The sequence below is a fragment of the Cydia fagiglandana genome, chromosome 17 (assembly GCF_963556715.1).
Source record: "Cydia fagiglandana chromosome 17, ilCydFagi1.1, whole genome shotgun sequence".
Taxonomy (NCBI): domain Eukaryota; kingdom Metazoa; phylum Arthropoda; class Insecta; order Lepidoptera; family Tortricidae; genus Cydia; species Cydia fagiglandana.
In genome coordinates, this window is record NC_085948.1 from 17,929,426 (window position 1) to 17,951,310 (window position 21,885).

The window sequence follows — 21,885 nt, forward strand, 5'->3', positions numbered from 1 at the left end:
TGTAAAGGGGTTGTGCACAAATCACGCGAGGTGTTTTCGGTTACTTTTTGACCCCCCCCCCCCCACACAACCTCACACGTATTTTTTTGAAATTTTTTCATTAGACCTAATTAAAAAAAAAATTGTATTGTATATAGAAAATCTTGTTTATTTTTCTATTTTCGTAAATAGACTCGCTATATAGTGTAGAGTGAAGATTTATGTTTAACGAAACCGAAAAAAGGTATCTACTCATGTTGGTAGGTGTTTTTTCATAGTTTCGTTCACTGTAGAAAAATACACGTGATGTTTCCTTATACCCCCCTCCCCCAACGTGATCTATCGTGATTTTTTCGTGGCCCCCCACCCCCTATCGAACCTTGCGTGATTTGTGCACAAGCCCAAACTAGGACACCAAGGTTAAAAGTCCATTACATCAATTTGTTACAATACAAGTGACGTTAACTCAATTCGAGATCACAATAACACTGCTTTGTCAACTCAACACAACTAATACATATTGTCAGTCAATACACTACATCTATTCGCCTATGTAACCTTCGACAAGCTCGATTAATCTCAATGTTTGACTCTAAGGTTTGACGTCATACTATCATACAATGGTAAAGGTTCCCTCACGCGCGTTTTCCGGGCGGCGCGTGAGCGTTTTATATGTAAGGGCTCCTCTACACGATGGGCCAACGCCGGCCACTCCAAAGGACGCATTTATGCGTTAGAGGGAGCAAGTGCTATCTCATTCTACCGCATGGCTGCGTCCCTTGGAGTGGCCGGCGCTGGCCCATCGTGTAGAGGAGTCATAAAAGCGGCGCGCCCCGCTCACGCCCCGCCCGGAATACGAGTTTTCACACGCCGACAGCACGGCACATACAAGTACTTGTGTTAGTTAATAATAATAATACACGCGCCGTAAACGTGCTGAGGATTTATCCACTTATACAGTGACTTTGTTGAGTCTAACATCTGTGGGGCTGCCGCGAAAACCGAAATTCGCAATATGCGGGGATCTTTCTCTTTTACTCCAATGAAGTAGTAATTAAAGAGACAGAAACAGATGCCCGCAATGCGAACTTCGATTTTGGCGGTTATAACCCTGTTTGATGTAGATCATACTGAAGTTACTGAACAACTATTACAATGACGTTAAGAATAGCGTACTCTGTTAGGCTTGGATAGTATTAGCAAATTTAGGTTCTATATATTTTTTATGGTATTTCTCGTTCATTAGATGTATATAAGTTTGATTAATAAACCACGAACTTATAACACCTCCCAACTGTGCCCCTCAAATTAACACAAGAATAAAGATATGGCTATTCAATTTGGAACCTTATTACAAAGGAAGATGACTGAAATTGGCACATTGAAATGTTGGAAGCAAACAGTACCGGAATAGAAAATTTAAATTTAAGATTACCTTTGTAACAACTGAATTTAAGTAGGTACTGTCAAAGAATTTAATTTCAGTACCATTTCGTACCTTGGCACAGTGGCAATCAATATGAAATAAATAATAATAACATTCTACATGACATTAAATCTCCCCAAGGGGCCTCTGCGTGTTGGATCTGTATCCCCACGCAAGCCTATCAAAAAACCGGGATTTATAGGCCCGTGAAATCCAAAATGGAGTACAAAATAAATAATAAGTCGCTAGAGACCTCATACTATTGTCACAGTGACAAGGTACAATATAGTACTGAAATTAAATTACCAGACCGTACCTAATGAGGAATCTATAATGTATTAATATATAATGTCGAATGTCGAGGTCATACACTCATTCGAGTGAAGTCTATTAGTTTTAGTTAATAAAGAAAGTTCATGTTTGTAAAACTAATAAGGGTTGTTAAAACAGGTAACACAATTATTTCTGCACCTTGAATTCATTCCAAAACTTCTATCATATTCAACTGTTGCATATGCAACTTTTCATGGCTTAGGTTAATAATAGTAGGAAATACAATACAAAATATATTTTATATAAAAAAAGGCAAAATATGCAATAATAGATAAGAAATTCTGTATAATTTACCATACACTCATTGTGTTTAATGCTTTTAGAATCGACTCAACCGCCTTGGAAGGAACCACGTATGGCTTCTTTGATATTTAATTGAATTCTTTCGATATACACCAAAGATACATTGATTGAGTACATATATACATATACATTAGTACACATATACATTACAATCAATTCTCTTTGATGTAATACACCAATCGAATGATTTATCACAACTTATAAATAATAATGGAGTTTAATCATGATGTTTGTTATTTTAATCGTCTTAGACAAAAGGGTTGAGCAGTCAGCAGCAGAAGTTGCTAAGCGGGCGAGGTGTACAAAACGATCTCGACGCGACTTTATTGTTAAGAGGATAAGAGCGTGTAAAGGTAATTTTGAACACCTCGCCCGCTTAGCAACTTCTGCTGCTAAGATACTGTACAATGAAGATTATAAACATTATGTAAACTTTGTAAGTTATGGGTGTCTGTCATACAGTCAACCCTGGTAATTTTGAATACGCAGTCACCATCAGGGGCATGAGGGCTTCCCATGATGTTAGGGTAAGCTCAGCTCAGATATTTTTGATGGTGAATGTATGTATAAAGTTCTTAGAATTTCGTACTTTCGTAACTCTATTCAAACTATCTGGAAATATAAATTGCATTGTTTAGCACGACATATTTTATTATTATTGTCTTCCATATGAATTACACGCATTTTAAAGTTTAATCTTAAAAGCCTGTTCAATGTCACTAGATTAGCAAGATTGACTGATGAAAAAATTGATGGCAGGTTACATAGCACTTATGAACCTGAAGCTTAAATGCGACGTTTTCAAGTAAAAGGTACCATATTGTTGTTTGTCAATAAGCTTGATTTCAAATTGAAGGTTCATGGAAATAGCGCTTTATTCACAACCGACAATAAGCACCTTTTTGGTTGAAATTGGCACAAATATTAACACCATGATTACTATTTGTGATGATTTGGCTCTTGAATGATATAAGGTCATTTAGGGTAAGTGTGGCGGTTGAAGCGAACTTGCGCGATCTCCATGCCGATAACTGGCGGGAGATGGCACAGGATCGAGACAACTGGCGTGTACTCGTGTCGGAGGCCAAGACTCATTTTGGGTTGCTGTGCCATTAAGTAAGTAAGTGGCATACGGGTAAGTGAGGCTGGCCTTCAGATTGGGGCCTCTTTACACAGCCTTGCTTAGTGGCAAATGTATGAACTGGCAATTAACACTAATGAATACATATGTATTTTTTTATTATGAGCCCATATTGTCCCACTGCTGGAGGCCTCCTGCAAAAGAAGCCAGGTGCCTGGCTGCAAGGCCTCCTTATTTCTCCACGTATCCCTATCCCCTGAAGTCTCCCACCAGTTTCTGTCAAAGGCGTCAAGCTAGTCCGACCATCTCCGGCGAGGTCTGCCGTGACGCCTTATAATCTGTGGGACCCAACGGGCGGCTGTTTTGGCCCACAGATCATCCGGCATACGGCAGACAGAGCTTGGCGGCAGTTTCAGTTACGTCAGTGATTCGCGTATTGGACCGCATTATTGTATTTTTAATGCGATCGGTTAATTTCACGCTCAAAATACTACACTCCCTGGCTGAATGAATGTGTGTGAGTGAATGTGTAAGCAAGCCCCAATGTGACGGCCAGCCACGCTTACCCATATTTACTAACCTCGTGCCGCCCATCATACAAAATTATTGCCAAGGAAGTTAGAATCTTGTTGTATTTCTAATTGGGTTGAATTTCATTTGTTCGAAAATTTTACAAGACAAATGAAATGCTACCTACTTTGTTTTTTATTACGGTTGACATTCCATCAAAACTGAGTGTACATCCTAATGTACATTGGGCGGCACGAGGAATGTTACCTACGAGCCATAATACCAGAACACAGGCCAAGATACTAATAATAATAATACTCGCAGCGGGTTCATGTGATTCACGGGATCTAAGAATGGTCAGTTAAGACGAAAGTGGAGGACCCGCGCGAAATCGCCTTTTCATAGAAACAGAGTCCTCATTTTCCTCTCTAGAAATTAATATTATTGAAAATATTTTGACACAATTTGTTGTACATCATCCATGGCATTTTTAATTATTATTAGAGTTAGGTACATAAAACTTTGTATGAAATCTGTTTTCGCTCCAATTTTTATAATAATAAAAAATCGAAAAATGTCAAACATTGGGGCATAGCTATACATCAAATTATGTAAAAATATTTTCCATAATGTCAATATCCAGAGAGGAAAATGGGGACTGCTACTTGTATGGAGTGCAGGTTGTCCCCTTTCCTCTTAAGTGTGGACTCTACAAGCCTTTACACGCAGCCTTGAAGGCGGAGATGGGGAGGTGTGCACGGCAGTCAGGTGGAGTTTTTTTCTTCCTCTTCCTCTTCTTCTTGGGCTAGTAGCTTTCTAGCGAGTTGTAATGCCTGGAAAATAATTTATATTAACTATTATATGTATACAAATACCCTTTATTGCACACACATTATAATCTGTATCTGCTGGATAGTTAGGGGAGCCAAAGGAAGGTTGTAAATATTTCTTTCCTTTGATAGAAAATTCTGAAAATTAGTTTATTGTGTTTTGGTATAACAGATTTTTTTTTGGCTACAACAACATGTGTATTTATAAAATACACATGAGAAATCAGTCAAAAATTGGTTTTATAAGAATCGTAACCTGTATTACAATGATGCACATGATTTTTTTTTATATAGAAGATCATTACCATACCTGGGATAACTCGGGGCATCTATACGAAAGTGATGTAGCAAATTATTTTATCGCCAAAAAAATATATCGACATTACTGTCAACATCTAAATGTTATTCGACATAAATAAATATTACTTATTTTTTCCTCATTTTTAAATCAAAAACTAAACAAATCAAAACGTGTAGGTACCTATATGTTTATTTTAAAATAGTTTTGAAAATACATGTGTTACAATCAATATTTTTTCCATATTCGTCGGTATTAATGATTGCCGTCTAGATAAAAATCTAAACCTTTTTATAGTAATCGAGAATGTTCATGAGCACAAGAATTTAATTATATCGATGTCTTTTTTATCGATATCAAATCCCTAGAACTTGCCCCGAGTTATCCCAGGTATGATCATTACTATTCCTATTAACATAGGTTGATACATCTTATATCTCTATTGATACATCTTATTATCTTCATAAGTCCCTGTGCCTTGTCATGTTTTCACTTGCTTGCTTCCTATTTATATCTTCTTAACCATGACTTTTGTGTTTGTACTTGCATATAATTTGCTCACGTTTCTATTGTGCTTACCATTGATTGATTTGCTACAATATGAAGCATCTTTCAAAAGAATAACATTAACTGCGTTTTCCCAAGACCGTAACTCACCTGGAACTCATTATAATGCATTTTCCTCTTCTTCTCAAACTCGAGCCGGCGCTCCCGCGCCTCGTCCGACTCGTCCATGTCATCGTCACTGTCGGCCTCCACGCACTTGGGTGGCTTGTTCATACTGGCCGCCAGCTTCGCCGCCAAAATGTTCGCGTCCAGCTCATCTGCCGGCTCCATATCTCCGTCTACGGGTTCTGAAAACGGCGTCTTCGGCTCGTCCACTTTCATGTGCCCGTAATCCTTATTCGCCGGGTGGAACGTCTCCATTATGTTCATCTCGTCGAATCGCTGCTCCTTCGCCCGCTTGCTCGTCGACGGAGCCCCATCGCTGCTCTGCACGTCCACACTGCGTGACGTCTTCAGTATGCCCTTGGAGGGCTTCTTTTGCAAATTCTGAGCCATGCCGCTAATACTGTTGCATTGTACAAAGCAAACGGATAGGTATTGAGTAGTTTTCAGATTTTACTTTACCAAATAAGTCGTGAACATCGATGGTTTTTCTAAATTCTACCATAATTTGACAAATCGTGACAGAAGTTGGTGTTGTCATTCTGAATTAAACTTAAGGTAAGGTGCGGTTTAGTGAAAGTTCTTTCCGGTTTTGTCTAACATTTTTTTATTAATGGTTTTTAAATCCTTTTACAATTTCTAATCTAAAGTATAATTTACATTTCTAATTTGTTTTCGAATATGCTGGAAATAAAACAATGCAGTTTAGCAAATGCATACTTTATCAATATCCGAATCCGAACGCACACTTATTAGTCAAAAACATTGTCACAGAATATGTCAAACCAAGGGCCCAACGTTTTCTGTTCTCTTTCACGGCGCAGCAACTAGTATCATTTCTCTCTCCTCGTTCTTTTAAAAATGCCGTTTGTCAAAAAAGGACAACCATACTGTTGACAAGGTGGACTTCAAATCAAGTGTTGCCTTTCTTGATGCGCCCAGGCTGTGTATGTGTGCGTAAAAGCGTATATGTGTGCTCTTTTAGGGATGTAAAAAGTCGATTTTAATCATGTTATATATCGATAAACGCTACACAGCGGAACGAAATAGCGATTAATTGAAGCTTCAATATCTTCGTTAAACATGAACATAATTGAAATGCTAATGGATAATGAATATATTATAATATAATAATATAATTCAATTATTGCGGAACACCTATTTTGGAGGTATTTATGTATTTTAATTAAATATCTGAACTTTCCCTTGGTTCCCTGCTGGGGCGTGACTATAAAATTGTGATCTGATAACCACAATAAAGAATAAAAGCGTTTTTGGTCATTTTAGGTATCGTTAAACCTTTGAAGTAAAATTAAAATTGCAAGAAATATCGATAGTTTATCGATATGACTTTATCGACATGGCTACAGCAACGTGGGCCTCATTGTTCTAATCGTACACTAAACAAAAGTGGCAACAGTGACAGCTCGCTGAGACACCGTCTCTATATATTATAAGTCTATGTGTCAAACTCATTCAAACTTGTCAAAGTGTCGCCATCTTGTCGCATATATCATGTTTTATTTTGTTCAATTTTGTTTTATTTTATTTTAATTGCTGAATATTTTATTTCGTCGCGATTTTTTACAAAACATAAGACTGGTAAAAGTATTGAAGCAGACAGAAGTAGCACGAAGCCAGGATGTCCACGGAGCCGGTTTTTGTGAAAGTGGAGTGTCAGTTGGACACGCAAGAATGTGATGTGAAAAAAGAAGCGAAGTCGAGTTCTGATGAGCCCCAGCCCATTAACCAAGAATTTTCAAATGGTAAGTCTACTTCTCTATCAATAATACAGCAAACATTGTGGTTTTGTAGCATTGCGCTGTTAAGAGGTCATTCATTTACACATGAGAGCCCTAAAAAAAGGTTGCATTATACAAGAGCTCTTCAGTAAATTTAAAGTCATACATTATTTATTTGTGCGATCGTATGTCGATTTCTAGTACAGTGTGCAATACAATACAATATTTATTAGTCTTTTTATACACTATACACAGTTACATATCCTGTTCTTATACTACCAAAATGTTGATATGTAAATATTGTAAATTAATATTGCTTTTATCAATGAATGTATGATCCCAATTCAAATTACGAATTAAAATACATTAATGATAATGGTTATATGTCTAATGAGTTATCGCAGCTCTTTTTAATGTTTCACATTTGGATGCTTTAGTTTTATACCACTTTATTTTGTTTATCAGTCATGTATGGTGGCGGTCACATGGGGTGGGCAGAAATAAGAAATATCCTGGATTGATGTATGCAAGGAGGAGACCATTATTGAAATTTTTTGATTAGACTATCTGAAGAATTGGCTTAATTTCAAGCATAATTATAATAGTATTGATTGAGTAAAATCTGAATTTTAAGCTTACAATTATCTTTCAGTACATGTCAAGGTGGAACCGTCATATCTAAATGAAGAGGCTCAAGAAGTGGAGTGTGACTGGGACAGCAACATGGCAACCTGCAATGGGGAGAATGAGACTGAGTTAAGTCGCAACGTGCCTGGGCCCAGTAATGCAGACTGTTTGTACTATCGTAAGTTTCATTTTTACCTGGATATAATAAAATTTGGACTTTGTATCAAAAGAAGAATTTATTGTCAATGTAAGTAAGCAGGTAGGCAAGTAAGTTAATATGTCTACTATACCTACTTAACGCAATAGGAGCATTCCACGGGCTGTCCCGTACAAACGCATTTTATTTCCTGTGTTGTGACTTTTTTCTCGGCATTTAAAGCAGGCGATTATTTTTCTGTGCATATTTTTGACCATTTGTCATAGAAAAGGAAACTCTTATAGCTTTAAATCTTCAGAAACTTCGCGTTTGTACAGGACAACGGTAGACAATTTCATGGAATTCTCCAATACCAACTGGCGACTGAGATCATAATGCTATCTCCTTTACCCTTGTTAAGACCAACCAAGAGGGAAACTGATGGCATTTTGACCTGACTCACCACTTAGTTTTGTGGCAAGTTTACATTATCCTGACCGAATCTAACTGCTAAAAGGAGTGGAATGTTTTGGAGTATGGATATTGTAGATGGTAGGCACTAGCACGAGGAATGAAAATGCGAAGTTACACTTAACATTGAACTTTAATTAGATTTTGGGATACAGTCGAGTGACATAGATCGCGTCTAGCAGCGGACTGCCGCCGGCGCATGGCAACGTAGTGCACATTACTTGCATAACATATGACATACTAATTTGAACCTTAAGTATTAGAGATTAACATCTAAATCAATATGGCAAAGTTTCCTTAAAATAAAACTTAACTAGTTACATAGGTAAACATAGGTATAAGTAGGTACTTGTATAGTGGGCGCATCGCTAACACTCCCCACCCCAGTGCTGGCTCAGCACTCTAAACTTACGGGAATAGGAGCGATGCGAGCCGCGGATCGCCGGTAAGTCCCGGTAGTCGTCCTTACCTCCACTAAACGGATGCGGCCGTCTCCGCCAGGAATTACCTGGGTGATCAACCCCTTCGGCCACATATTACGGGGAGAGTTGGGATCCACGACCAGAACGAGATCTCCTACCTTTAACGGATTCCGCTCCTCCAGCCATTTTGTCCTAGGCACGAGAGTGGGTAAGATTTCTCTTAGCCACCTCTGCCAGAACATGTCAGCGAGCCTCTGCGCCTTCCGCCACAGTTTCCTCAGGCTGAGATCAGAATCATCGAACTCTCCTACAAGAGGGAGTCGCGATGATGATCCTAAAAGGAAATGATTAGGCGTAAGAGACTCACCGTCAGCAGGATCGACAGACACGTGCACCAATGGACGACCGTTGACCATGTTCTCAACTTCTGCCATGAATGTGGTCAAAACTTCGTCCCTTGGTGCTCGTTCTTTTAAAACGACTTTGAGAGCCGTTTTTACTGAGCGTATTAATCGCTCCCACGCCCCACCCCAATGGGGGCTGGCGGGGGGGATAAAAGTCCAGTCCATGTTGTTATTAACCCCCTCAGCTTTTAGCACGTCCATATCTAGCGCCTCCATCGACCGGCGCAGCTCTGTGTCGGCGCCCCTCAGATTAGTTCCATTGTCCGAGTACAGATGGCGCGGCCAGCCACGCCGCGCCGCCATTCGTCGCAACGCCATGATGAGCGAGTCAGTTGTAAGGGAGGCAACTAACTCGATATGAATCGCCCGTACTGTGAGGCATGTGAATAGAACACCATACCTTTTCTCTCTGCGGCGACCCACCGCGACCTCCATTGGCCCAAAAAGGTCCAACCCACAGTGAAAAAAGGGTCGCTGATGGTGTTCTATTCTGGCTCCTGGCAGATCTCCCATGCGAGGTACCTGAGGTCTGCTCTTCATGATCCTGCACATGCACCTTGACGTCACGAGTTTAACAGTAGGTCTAAGTTTAATTACCCAATACCTTTGCTTTATTTCGTTAACCACCATCTCCTGACTTCCATGGGCCGCTTTCACATGGTAATGTCGGACGATTAGTCGTGCTACCTGATGACGGCCGTCCAGGATTACGGGTCTCTTGACGTCCAGAGGCACATCTGATGCGGCGTCAATGCGCCCGCCCACGCGAAGTAGGTCATGTTCATCTAAAATGGGTGATAATTTTAATAGCTTACTTGCGCGATGTAAAGCCCCGTGCACCTTAATTCTGGCTAAGTCTTCCCCAAAAGACTCGTTTTGCGCGTGTTTTAGTAAAAATATCTCGGCACGCTCCATCATAGCACAGTCGATCTCGGCCGCTTGACCTTTGCACCTGGCGATGAACTTTAGCACTGTGGCCGTGGCGCGGGTGAGACGAAGCCACGAAGAGAAGCGCTGTGGGTCCGGCACTGGAATGCATGCAGGTTCCTCGCGCACCTGGACGACTGCTACGCATTCCCCTGTCTCCTCGTTACTTGTAGGTATAATATCTTTAGGCCATTCACTTTCGTCAGCGTATAAAAAAGAAGGACCTTTGAACCACTCATTTTGTAGGGCTAGATCAAACGAGTCCCGCGTGGCTAAATCGGCAACATTTAGTTTCGTAGAAATGTACCGCCACTCGTCAACGCGGGTAAGGTCGTCAATCTCCCCCAAACGATTTGCTTCAAAGGCCTTATACGTACGATTTTTATTGCGAATCCAATGTATCACAGTTGAGGAGTCACACCAGAAGTAACGCCTTATAGGCGTCAGTTTGTGCTCCTTTCCAATTGCATTGGCTAGTCTTGCCGACAACAATGCAGCTTGCAGCTCAGCCTTCGGTATAGTCAGCTGTTTTACCGGCATAACTCTGCTTTTGCTTGCAATAAATGCAACATAAATAGTACCGTTATCCTCCCAGCGCCAATAGCCCACAGCTGACATCGCCTGAGTAGATGCATCGCTAAAAAAATGCATCTGTAAATTATTATAGTATGAGTACTTACTACTCGATGCGGTCGTAGCACATGTAGATGCCGCTACGCCGTCGTAGCCTTTCGTAGCACTGTGCGTAGGCGCGTGGGTCGCGGGGGGCGAGGTAGGTACCTCTGCCTTGATATCCACACAATCTTGCATCTCGCCCGCACGCGCTGTCGCCAATTGGCTGTCCGTTACCGCATTGCGCGCGGCTGTGCAGTACCACCTAGGTATACGGATATCTTTAATCTAGACACGCGGCAGCGTGTCAAGCCAAGTTCAAGCAAAGGAACTGGCTAGCCAGCGCCGAGTGTAATATTACACGAACCACTTGGTGCCACTTTTGACCCTTCTATAACTCAAAACATCTTTGACGTAAACACATAAAACTACGTGTGTTTAATTATATCCATAAGGATATCTAGAAGCCCAAATTTCATGAAGCTAGCTCAAACGGTTATAAAGGTATGAAGGTCAAAAAGTCGTAAATTTTAAGACTGACTTATGACTTATAGTACCTAAACCTAACCTACTTCCAGATGACCTAGAAGGAGGAAATTTGGAATCCAGCTTGGTTATTGTGTGTAACCGTAGGAAAAAATCTAAAAATAAAATAAAGTTAAAAAATAGGGGGGGTCCCCATACAAAAAAACCACTTTTTATTGGGACTGACATATAAGTACCTAAACCTAACCTACTTCCAGATGACCTAGAAAGATGAAATTTGGAATCCAGCTCGGTTATTGTGTGTAACCGTAGGAAAAAATCTAAAAATAAAATAAAGTTTAAAAATAGGGGGGGTCCCCATACAAAAATCCATTTTTTATTGGGACTGATATAAGTACCTAAACCTAACCTACTTCCAGATGACCTAGAAGGATGAAATTTGGAATCCAGCTCGGTTATTGTGTGTAACCGTAGGAAAAAATCTAAAAATAAAATAAAGTTTAAAAATAGGGGGGGTCCCCATACAAAAATCCATTTTTTATTGGGACTGATATAAGTACCTAAACCTAACCTACTTCCAGATGACCTAGAAGGATGAAATTTGGAATCCAGCTCGGTTATTGTGTGTAACCGTAGGAAAAAATCTAAAAATAAAATAAAGTTTAAAAATAGGGGGGGTCCCCATACAAAAATCCATTTTTATTGGGACTGATATAAGTACCTAAACCTAACCTACTTCCAGATGACCTAGAAGGATGAAATTTGGAATCCAGCTCGGTTATTGTGTGTAAGCGTAGGAAAAAATCTAAAAATAAAAAAAAGTTAAAAAATAGGGGGGGTCCCCATACAAAAAAATATTTTTTTATTGTAGCGTTGGAACCGTTACAAGCAGATATTTGAAACTACCCCAATATATGTATTATTATATTTGCTATATTAAAATAAAGTTTAGTCAAAAAATAAGTGGTGCCCCATACAAAAAACTTTTAATACGCTCTAAACAACCGGCCAACGGTGTGTCGTCGGCGGCGCGCGGTACCACATAATTATACAAAGAACAGAAGTAAAAACCATACAGCGGAAACACAAGAAAAAACATTAAATCTCAATACCTGCCTAGTTTTCTTTACAAAAAGTATTGATATCCCACCAAAAACATAAATGTAAAAAAGGAGAGCCAAGTTCAATACAAAAATTATGCTTGGCTGTGGGGCTCGCCGCAAAAAGAATGGAGATCTAAATGACTGCCACTGCCAAGTTCTATGCAAAATCCAAATATGTATTTATAGGAACAAAATAACATTATAAACAAGTATTAAACTCTATTTCTTTGCTTTATTGGATACCTATAACAATTGCTGTTATTTAAAAAAATGTGAGATCTTAAAGTAGGTTAGATTTGGCTTGGCCAGGTTTTATCAGAATTACAATATATATAAAATGATTGATATAATGAAAACTGGCCAAGTCAAATCTAACCTACTTTAAGATCTCACATTTTTTTAAATAACAGCAATTGTTATAGGTATCCAATAAAGCAAAGAAATAGAGTTTAATACTTGTTTATAATGTTATTTTGTTCCTATAAATACATATTTGGATTTTGCATAGAACTTGGCAGTGGCAGTCATTTAGATCTCCATTCTTTTTGCGGCGAGCCCCACAGCCAAGCATAATTTTTGTATTGAACTTGGCTCTCCTTTTTTACATTTATGTTTTTGGTGGGATTACCTTTAGAAGGTCAACCCACTTTCGCCACTTTAGATATATCTGGTCTGGAATGTAATCCTCCCAATCCACCTGTAAGCGCCAAGCCTCTTGAAGCATGATTCGGCCTTGAATCGTGAAGGGTGCTAAGAAACCTAGTACATCAAATATAGACATAATTACTCTTAGCATTAAACGCTTTGTAGGCCTATTCTCACCTTCAAGGACGTCGCTCGGTATACGTTTTAATGACAAATCGAAGCCCAATATGTCATCCGCCGGGTACCAAATGAGACCCAAGGTACGCTCGCTTTCATGTTCCTGGCCGACTTTGAACCTTACAGCAGCGGTACCTAAGGTCTCCTTTGGCACGCTGTTTAAAACTGCGACGCTGTTGCTCGTCCAATTTCTTATTTCAAAGCCGCCCGCCCTGTGGATGTCACTGACATTCCTTACCATGTCGATCGCTGTCGCCTCGTCGGGCAGGCTGTCGATGTAGTCGTCCATGTAGTGCGAGTTGACGATGGCATCGACGGCGGCGGGAAACGACGATTCAAATCGCTGGGCGTTTTTATTTTTAATAAATTGCGCGACGAATGGAGCACAATTTGCGCCGAAAATGAGTGACGTCATCGCGTACGTCCTTATATTTTCTGTGGGGTTATTTCTCCACAGAAACCTCAGTGCGTCCTGGTCGTCTTGCTGGATCTTAACCCTCAAGAACATGTCCCTAATGTCACCTGTTACTGCAATTGGGTGTTCCCGAAAGCGCAGCATTATACCTAAAAGTGATGACAATAGGTCAGGTCCCGTGAGCAAATAATCGTTCAGCGAGCTACCACTTACCTGACTTGCAGCATCAAAGACCAGACGAAGTTTTTGCTTGTTGGGGTTGTCCACGCCGAAATGAGGTAAGTAATAAGTCTTCGGCGTGACCTCGGTGTTATTCAATTCCCTGGCGTAATCATTTTTTAACAAATGACTGACCCTTTCACGATAACTGTCGGCGAATCCTGGATCCTTACCCATTTTGCGCTCAATACCCTTCATCCTGGTAAGCGCGTTTGGGCGGGAGTCGGGCATGGGGCGGTTTTCGTCCTTCCACGGAAGGCCGACGTACCAGCGCCCATCGACGAGCTCGGCGGAGCGCTCCAGCTGCTCGACGGCGCGGGCGTCGTCGGCCTTTTGGCGCGCATGCGCCGTCACGCCCATGGAATCTAGCAGAAACGAGCGCCTAACATCTTCGTGGATTTCCCTTAGGAGGCACTCATCTGGTGTGGTATCGTGATCTGCTCCGCTATCTGTAATAAAAAGGTTAGTATGGACAGCGACAGATGGCGAGCGCCCGGGCGGACGGACAGTCCGCGGCACGCACACTTTCCCATGGACGCTCCAGCCGAGGCGGGTGAGCGTAGCTGATGGCTCATTATCTTTGCCCTCCCTAACTTGAATAGGTATTACAACATGTAAGTTATCCTGACCTATCAATAGTTCAGGTTCTGAATCAGTGGTACAAAATTTGTGTTTTATATCGGCTAGGTGAGAATAATTAACTAATTTTAAAACAGACAATGTTTATACTGGCACACTTAATTCTTCAACACAACGCAATTTAACATTATAAACCTTATCGTCCATACCTTTAATGTCGACATTCACTTTGGTCGATTTGTACTCAAGCCCGTCATCTTTAAACGCACCGTGAACGCGCAATGTCTGTGAGTTACCACGTAGACCGACGCGTCGCGCGAGATTGGCACTTATTAACGAGACGGTAGATCCATCGTCCAATAGCGCGGTGCTATTTACCATACCGTTAGGTCCCTGAACACGCACTCGTACTACTTTTAACAACACTCTGGTGTCGGTCGCATTTATATGAGTTAAAGTTTCCGTCACTGGCTTGAACGCGGGTTCGCGCGGCTCGGGTCCGTTTATCGCGGTACTATTATTCGGTACACTTGCACTCGGCAGCGGCGCGGGCGCCTCCGTGACGTCACGCGCACTGTTGTTTACCCGATAATGTAGTAGGCGATGATGTGGAGCTCCGCAGCCGTCCTTGTCGCACGCGGGGGACTTGCAGGTGTCGCGTTCATGCTTGGAGATAATGCATTTGTAGCATAAGCCGTTTTTCTTCACGTGTTGCCATCGTACTTTGCGTAACGCTTTCTTAAATGGTTTGCATTCCGTTAACTTATGCACAGCTGTTCGGCAAAATAAACATTTTAAATCGCCTTCTTCAGTTTGTAGTAAAACAGTGTGTGTACGGGAAGATGAATGATCGCTTGACTTGTTTTTAAAGGTATCGCTACGCGTGGTTGATAAAAAACTTGTAGTTGTAGAAATCTTCAATGCTTCGTCATTAAGAAAATCCGATAGAATGACTAACCTTGATTTCTGCGCATCTTGGAGAAGTTTAAAACTGTAGTCTGACCATTTGGAGATGAGCACAGTGGGCAGCTTGGACAGGATGATGGAGACGATATTCATGCCATGTAGATACTCCTCGCGTCCTACTGCTCGCACAGCTTCTACGAAATTTTGAACCTTCACTGCGAACATAACTATATCTTTATGATATTCTAGTTGCAAAGGCTGTAGCTTCTTGATGTCTAGTAGAATACGAGAAATGATGCTGTCAGGGTTTCCAAAACGTAGCTCCAATGTCGACATTACCCGGTCGGGCGACGTGGCGCTTATAAACAATGCAGCGACAGCATCTCGTGCGGCTCCTTTAAGACATTTACGAAGTCGCCATAAATTTTCTTTATCTGTAAATTTACAGACCTCGGTAGACTCCTGGTAGGCCTGTTTGAACTGAAGCCATTCTAACTGGTCACCTGAAAAATCAGGTAGGTCCTTAGGCGTGCTAATTCGGCTGAGCAGGCTAGCGTTAGGCACTTGATTGCTAGTGGTCGATAGGTCTTTAAGTGCGCCGGCTAATAATTGCACTGTTTGGTTGAGCGCGCTGACGGTACCTTCGGGCGCAGGCGGCGCTGCCGGCATGAAGCCATCGGCGGCGGCGCGCGGTGCTAAGCTAGACGCTGGCCTCGGCTGCGCTTGCTCGATGAATGCTGGGGGTATGACAGGTGCAGGCATCCGTGCTGGAACTGGAATGTGCAGTGTGCCCGTGGTGACTCCATTGTCGGGGGCTGGCTGCTCGTCTGGTAGTTCCGTGTGGTTGCTTTGGTGATCAACCCACGTATTTATATCGTTGCGAAGAGGTACGTTACCATCGAATTGTGAACTGTATTCCTCTAGGTCCTCTTCGTCACTATTAAGCGCTGCAAGTTGCGCGTCTAAGGTTTTATTAATTAGGTCCATTTGAATCGCAGCCTTTTCCTTCGCGGCGTCCAAAATTAATTGTTTTCGCCTGGCTTCTTTAGAGGCTGTCGATCTTCGTGAGCCCTTGCTACTAGGGACGGCACCCACATGTGACGCGGCAGGCTTCGTGTCGGTAATTTGCTTAAATTGCATCAACGGCTCCGACTTTATGCTGCTTGTCGCGTATAATTTGTGTTGTAGAAACTTCTTGACCATCGGATCTAAAGGTTTCTCGACTTTATCGGGCGCAGATTCATTGCACGGCGGTATAACCTCACTTTTTCTTTGTTCTCGCTCGCGCGCCATGTGTTCCTCGTGCTCCCGACGTGCCTTTGCACTGCGCGTTTCCATTTTTATAGGCGTTCGGTCCATCATATCTGGTTCGAAGACCACTTTGTAGATGGTAGGCACTAGCACGAGGAATGAAAATGCGAAGTTACACTTAACATTGAACTTTAATTAGATTTTGGGATACAGTCGAGTGACATAGATCGCGTCTAGCAGCGGACTGCCGCCGGCGCATGGCAACGTAGTGCACATTACTTGCATAACATATGACATACTAATTTGAACCTTAAGTATTAGAGATTAACATCTAAATCAATATGGCAAAGTTTCCTTAAAATAAAACTTAACTAGTTACATAGGTAAACATAGGTATAAGTAGGTACTTGTATAGTGGGCGCATCGCTAACAGATATATTATTATTAATGCATTGTACTGTACTAACTGCCATAAATTTAAAGTTGCATGCTACTACTATTATCACTGCATGCACCAGTGTGTTACAAAATGTATGCAACTAAAGCTTGAACACGCCAAAACGTGGGCACACATTTTTGCTTATAAATTTTGTAAAGGGTGGTTAAATTTTATTTCTTTACTTAAATTAAAATCGCTATAGTATGAGGAACATATGATACCACAATAGTTGTCAATTGTATGATTCGTTTTCATGATAACGAGCTTTAAACAATAACGGAGCGAAATCACTTTGCACCAATAGCATTGGAAAAGTCGATTAGGCTAAGGAAACTTGTGAAAATGTTAATATATCGAGGATCGATTAGTTTTTGTGTTTTTGAAATGTTGCGGAGACGTCAATGAATGGAAAGACAACCAGAAAGCAGAAAAACACGAGATACAAATGAGAAAAAAAAAGAAACTAGGAACATACAGCGTTCTTACATAAAGACCGAAACCTAATTTTTCTTATGTTACAAAAAACGGACAAATATCTCAAATTTATGTACAAAAAGAGAAGTCAAGTTAGATTAAGAGCTAGCAAGAGCTTATCTGCTCCCAAAATAGTGGTGCTAAATGAAATTTGTATGCAAAATGTAGGATATTAAAACGTTTGATCATTTTTAACGTATTTGAGCGTGTTAGGTGTTAGACGATGGTTCTATAGAAATACATACTTCAAGCAATACACAAAATAAAAAGTTTGACTTCTATGAGTTGCTAATACATTCCCGAAGATTGCAAGATAAAAATAATGCTAAGTATCCCCATTATTTATGGTTGAGCCAGCTACTTGTGATTGCATCAAGCGATGCCGTTAATTGATTCGCATAAGGGACATTGACTATAGAAATATATGCAAGAAACATTTGCGAAAATGACCTAAACCTATTTTAAAGAAGCCACAGCTCACAGTTACTATTTTGGTAGCATTCATCGTGTTATCATTACACTATAACAGTGACGAAAGGGTATTAACATGATGGACATGCTGACAATGCCAAAAGGGTACTTTTGGGGGGATGGTAATAAATGAAGGCGGATGGCAATGGACTGGGCCCATATCAATGAATATTTGAAAAAGACACCTGTTAAAGTTATATTATCAACTTATCCGCAAATAACTCTGGCTTGGACTACTTAAACATACAGTAATCATGTCGTGCAAAGTGCCTGTGTCCTGGTCATCACGAAGTCTGTGACATGTCAAATCCTGAGGCTGAAATGATAGTCTAGTATATTAGCATGATAAACTATAATATTTTCAATTATATTCAATATATATTTCGCTCCATTAGACCTTTATTTTCTATTTATTTGTAATTTTATGTGCCCACGTTTTGGCGTGTTCAAGCTTTATATTGCAAATGACTAGCACGCATTTACCAAATCAAGAGAAATTTCTAAGTTTCAACAAAATAGATAATAACTTTCATTCAATTATTTTTCAGTACATGTTAAAGAGGAACCGGGGCTGATAGTTATCAAAGAGGAGGAGTCACACATCAGCGACCCCGATGGGGCAGCTGAGATTGAAGAGTATGACTACATGAACCACAAAGTTGAGGATGGGGTAGAGCTGGGCCCAAAGTTATTGCAGCATCCTAATGGGTCAGCGTTTCAAGGTCTGTATTTTTTTTAGGTTCTAGTTAAAATAATGTTGTGCCACTGTAGATAAGGAATGTTGTATTATGATTGCACAACTTCATATAAGCATTTTATATAGTTAATACAGTTGGAGGACTGGACGAGTTGGAGATTGCTCCACCGACAAAAGCACAGCTCTTAAATATAAAGGAGAAGCAGAATAAATTAGTCTAAGGCCCAGTTGCACCAACCAAATTAGACCGATTAACGTCAAACAATAGTAAAGTATGAAATTTTTCATGCAATAAACTTTAGCAAACGCTTTAACGGTAACAGACGGATTGGTGCAACTGCCTCTAAGTCTACCCTCAAAAGAAAACTACTTACCAGATGCTGGCCCTTAAAGTGTCATCAACTGGTTTGTTGTGCATTAAGCTCTTATTTAATAAATAGTTCCTATTGCTAATGCTTTACGAGTCATAAACACATTAACGTCGCCATACGATCGAATGTAGAGTCGACGTTAAAGATATGGTTACATTTGTCGCCTTATTACAAAGGAGTAAGGTGCAAAAGTGTAAACATATCTTTGACGTCGACTGTACATACCAAGGTTCGTGTTGTTTCAGCATGTTGTTTTAAAATGAGCGTGTAAGTTCCATGTATGGCGGCGGCTATGTACCACTTGCAGCTGACTTCAGTCAGAAGTATTGATATACTTACTAGGAGGACGAAACCCTTTCTCAATATGTAACACAATGATTGTGACCATAAAAACAATTTTTCGTTTTCATTGAAAGCATTCATAATTTTACAGGGGCACAGATAAAAACAGAGAATGTTCCATCACAAGGTTGGAGCTGCTCGGTGCGGCTGGAGCGCGTGGAGGTGGATGCTGTGCGGCGCACCTGCAGCGTCGGGCGGCGCACCTACGCGCTGCACCGACCAACCTTCTTCTGCGACTTCTGCGGATCCTCATTCCAAACCAAACAGCTCCTCGTAGACCACGAAAAAACAGAACACGGTGCCAAGAGTTTCATGTGCAACAAATGTGAATTTACGACTGTCAACAGGACGGTCATGAAGGCTCATATACGTAAACACAACGCGACCCGACTGTTCCGTTGTGGTATCTGTAGCTACTCGAGCTTATTGAGAACAGCCGTGCGCCGTCATCGAAAAACGCATAGTCTTGAATCTTTCAAGTGCAGGTATTGCGACTTCACATGTGGTAATAAAAACTATTTAACACTTCACGAGAAGACGCACACTGGCGAAAAGCCGACTCTTAGATGTGATCACTGTGATTTTAGTTCCGTTCTAAAACCTAACTTGGAAAGACATATGTTGTTGCACATGGGTATTAAACCGTTTAAGTGTAGTAATTGCGATGTCGCGTGTAGTTCTAAATCAGATTTACGAATTCATCAGAGAGTCCACACGGGAGAGAGGCCGTTTAAATGTAACCTCTGTAATTTTTCAACAACTGCGAACACGAGTTTACGTTATCATCTAATGCGACACACCGGCGATATGCCTTATAAATGTGACCATTGTGACTATAAATGCTGTAAGAAACAAAGGTTAAAAAGGCATCTGGCGACGCACACAAATTTAAAGCCTTTCAAATGCAGCCAATGCGATTACCAGTGCAATCAGAAACCAAACTTAATACGACACCAGGTGAAACACACTGGTGGAAAACCTTACAAATGTAGTCAATGTGACTACACAGGCCGGTATCATACCAGTGTAATGAGACATCTAAAAACAGTGCATAATGGTGAAAACTGTACAGTCCTTAAATTGGACTTAAAAAATCATGAGACCAATGATACTGGTGATAAACCGAATGATACTGGTGATAAACCTGGTACTGGTGATAAACCTTTTAAATGTAGCTACTGTGATGTCTCTTGCCAACGGAAGTCTAACTTGCAAAGACATGTAAGAAGGTGCCACAGTGACAAACTTGAGAAGTCATATAAATGTACCGATTGCGAATACACTACTGATTTTCCGCATAACCTAGATCTCCACCGGCTGGTTCACGCAGGAGATAAGCTTGAAAAAGTTAAGCCATTATACAAGTGTAGTACGGAAGCAGATATGCAAGTACACGTCATGACATATACAGATGAAAAGCTTCTAAAATGTAGCTACTGTGACTACTCATGCCGTGCGAAGAAAGTTCTGCAAAAACATTTGGTGAAACATGGAGAACAGCCTTTTACATGCAAATTGTGTGACTTCAAATGTGATTCGTCGACAATCTTGCAAAGTCATAAAGTCGTGCACGCTGGTGAAAAGCGACATAAATGTAGCGATTGCGATTATGCGAGTACTCGCTTATCATCACTAATATCACACAAGGCAATACACAGTGGGGAGAAGTCATATGCATGCAATATCTGCAATTACAAGGCTGTTCGGAAATCAAGCTTAAACCGTCACCTGACAACACACACCGATTATAAGCCTTTCAAATGTAGTTATTGTGATCACTCTTGCAGGTATCCATATTTGCTACGACGACACGAGGCGGTGCATGAAAAGGAAACCATTAATGTAGCTAGTGTAGCTTCAAGTGATGAAACAATTTTAAATCTCCAAGGGTCGGTTTCGCCCTCACAAGAACAGCAAGAGATAGTTGTGAAACAGGAAAACTCATGAGCTTCATGGCTTTTGGTAAAATAACTGATAAGTTTTAAAATAATGTTTATTTAGTTGAAATACATTAAATATGTTACTTTACAAGGTGTTTTAATTATCGTCTCAGTTGGGCATCATGTTTCATAATAAAGTGAAAGACTGAAATGGATATTAACCTTTTGGACGCCAATGAATGACCCATATATCCGCACCGCAGGTCCAACGCCAAAGACGGATTAATCGGTCACAGACCACAGAGTAACATAGACCTACGTGCATATGCATAAGTTCAATTTCAGTTTTGACACTTTGGTGACGTGGCGTCCGAGTGACAGCTTTTGTGTTTGACACGGCGTCGAAAAGGTTAAAGAAAAAGTGACCAAGCTCTCCAGTGGCCGAAGCTACAATCGAAACGGCGTTTTACTCGTAAGCTTACGTGGCTGACGCCAGTTTGATGATAATATGATACTTATATAATGTTTTTTCCTTAGTGTCCATCTATTTAGATCAGCGGTCGGCAACCTTTTAGCAACCAAGGGCCACACAGTAGTTAACGGAGGTGACGCGGGCCGTACTTTGTTAATATTTATGAATGATTTATGACTTTATGAGAC

The 21,885-nt window shown here is 40.9% G+C and overlaps 3 protein-coding genes across 4 annotated transcripts; 1 reads left to right on the plus strand and 2 right to left on the minus strand.

Annotated features, from left to right (window-relative positions):
• Positions 1–817: 817 nt before the first annotated feature.
• Positions 818–5,949, minus strand: LOC134672643 (protein phosphatase inhibitor 2-like). The gene is made up of 2 exons (XM_063530601.1): positions 5,418–5,949; positions 818–4,465 (listed from the first exon to the last, which is right to left on the minus strand). Exons 1-2 carry the CDS (start codon positions 5,820–5,822, stop codon positions 4,397–4,399), a joined length of 474 nt encoding a protein of 157 aa, XP_063386671.1. The 5' UTR covers positions 5,823–5,949; the 3' UTR covers positions 818–4,396.
• A 978-nt stretch (positions 5,950–6,927) lies between these two features.
• Positions 6,928–21,371, plus strand: LOC134672644 (zinc finger protein 808-like). Of its 2 annotated transcripts, none has more exons than XM_063530602.1 (4): positions 6,928–7,195; positions 7,824–7,976; positions 18,484–18,657; positions 19,437–21,371. In XM_063530602.1, exons 1-4 carry the CDS (start codon positions 7,072–7,074, stop codon positions 21,290–21,292), a joined length of 2,307 nt encoding a protein of 768 aa, XP_063386672.1. In that variant the 5' UTR covers positions 6,928–7,071; the 3' UTR covers positions 21,293–21,371. The 2 variants fall into 2 exon arrangements, with proteins under 2 accessions (XP_063386672.1, XP_063386673.1); XM_063530603.1 differs by having other exon boundaries at positions 7,824–7,964.
• On the minus strand, positions 10,838–13,665 carry LOC134672844 (uncharacterized). The gene is made up of 2 exons (XM_063530797.1): positions 12,988–13,665; positions 10,838–11,035 (listed from the first exon to the last, which is right to left on the minus strand). The coding sequence occupies exons 1-2, from the start codon at positions 13,594–13,596 to the stop codon at positions 10,838–10,840; spliced, it is 807 nt and encodes a 268-aa protein (XP_063386867.1). The 5' UTR covers positions 13,597–13,665.
• Positions 21,372–21,885: the final 514 nt, after the last annotated feature.

Coding starts and splice junctions, on each gene's coding strand:
- LOC134672643 (XM_063530601.1), bottom strand. CDS start 5,822: ATGGCTCAGAATTTGCAAAAGAAGCCCTCCAAGGGCATACTGAAGACG. Junction 4,466..5,417: donor TGCATTATAATGAGTTCCAG/GTGAGTTACGGT, acceptor ATTATTTTCCAG/GCATTACAACTCGCTAGAAA.
- LOC134672644 (XM_063530602.1), top strand. CDS start 7,072: ATGTCCACGGAGCCGGTTTTTGTGAAAGTGGAGTGTCAGTTGGACACG. Junction 7,196..7,823: donor TAACCAAGAATTTTCAAATG/GTAAGTCTACTT, acceptor ATTATCTTTCAG/TACATGTCAAGGTGGAACCG. Junction 18,658..19,436: donor TAATGGGTCAGCGTTTCAAG/GTCTGTATTTTT, acceptor ATAATTTTACAG/GGGCACAGATAAAAACAGAG.
- LOC134672844 (XM_063530797.1), bottom strand. CDS start 13,596: ATGACGTCACTCATTTTCGGCGCAAATTGTGCTCCATTCGTCGCGCAA. Junction 11,036..12,987: donor AGTGGGTTGACCTTCTAAAG/GTAATCCCACCA, acceptor CCGTATACCTAG/GTGGTACTGCACAGCCGCGC.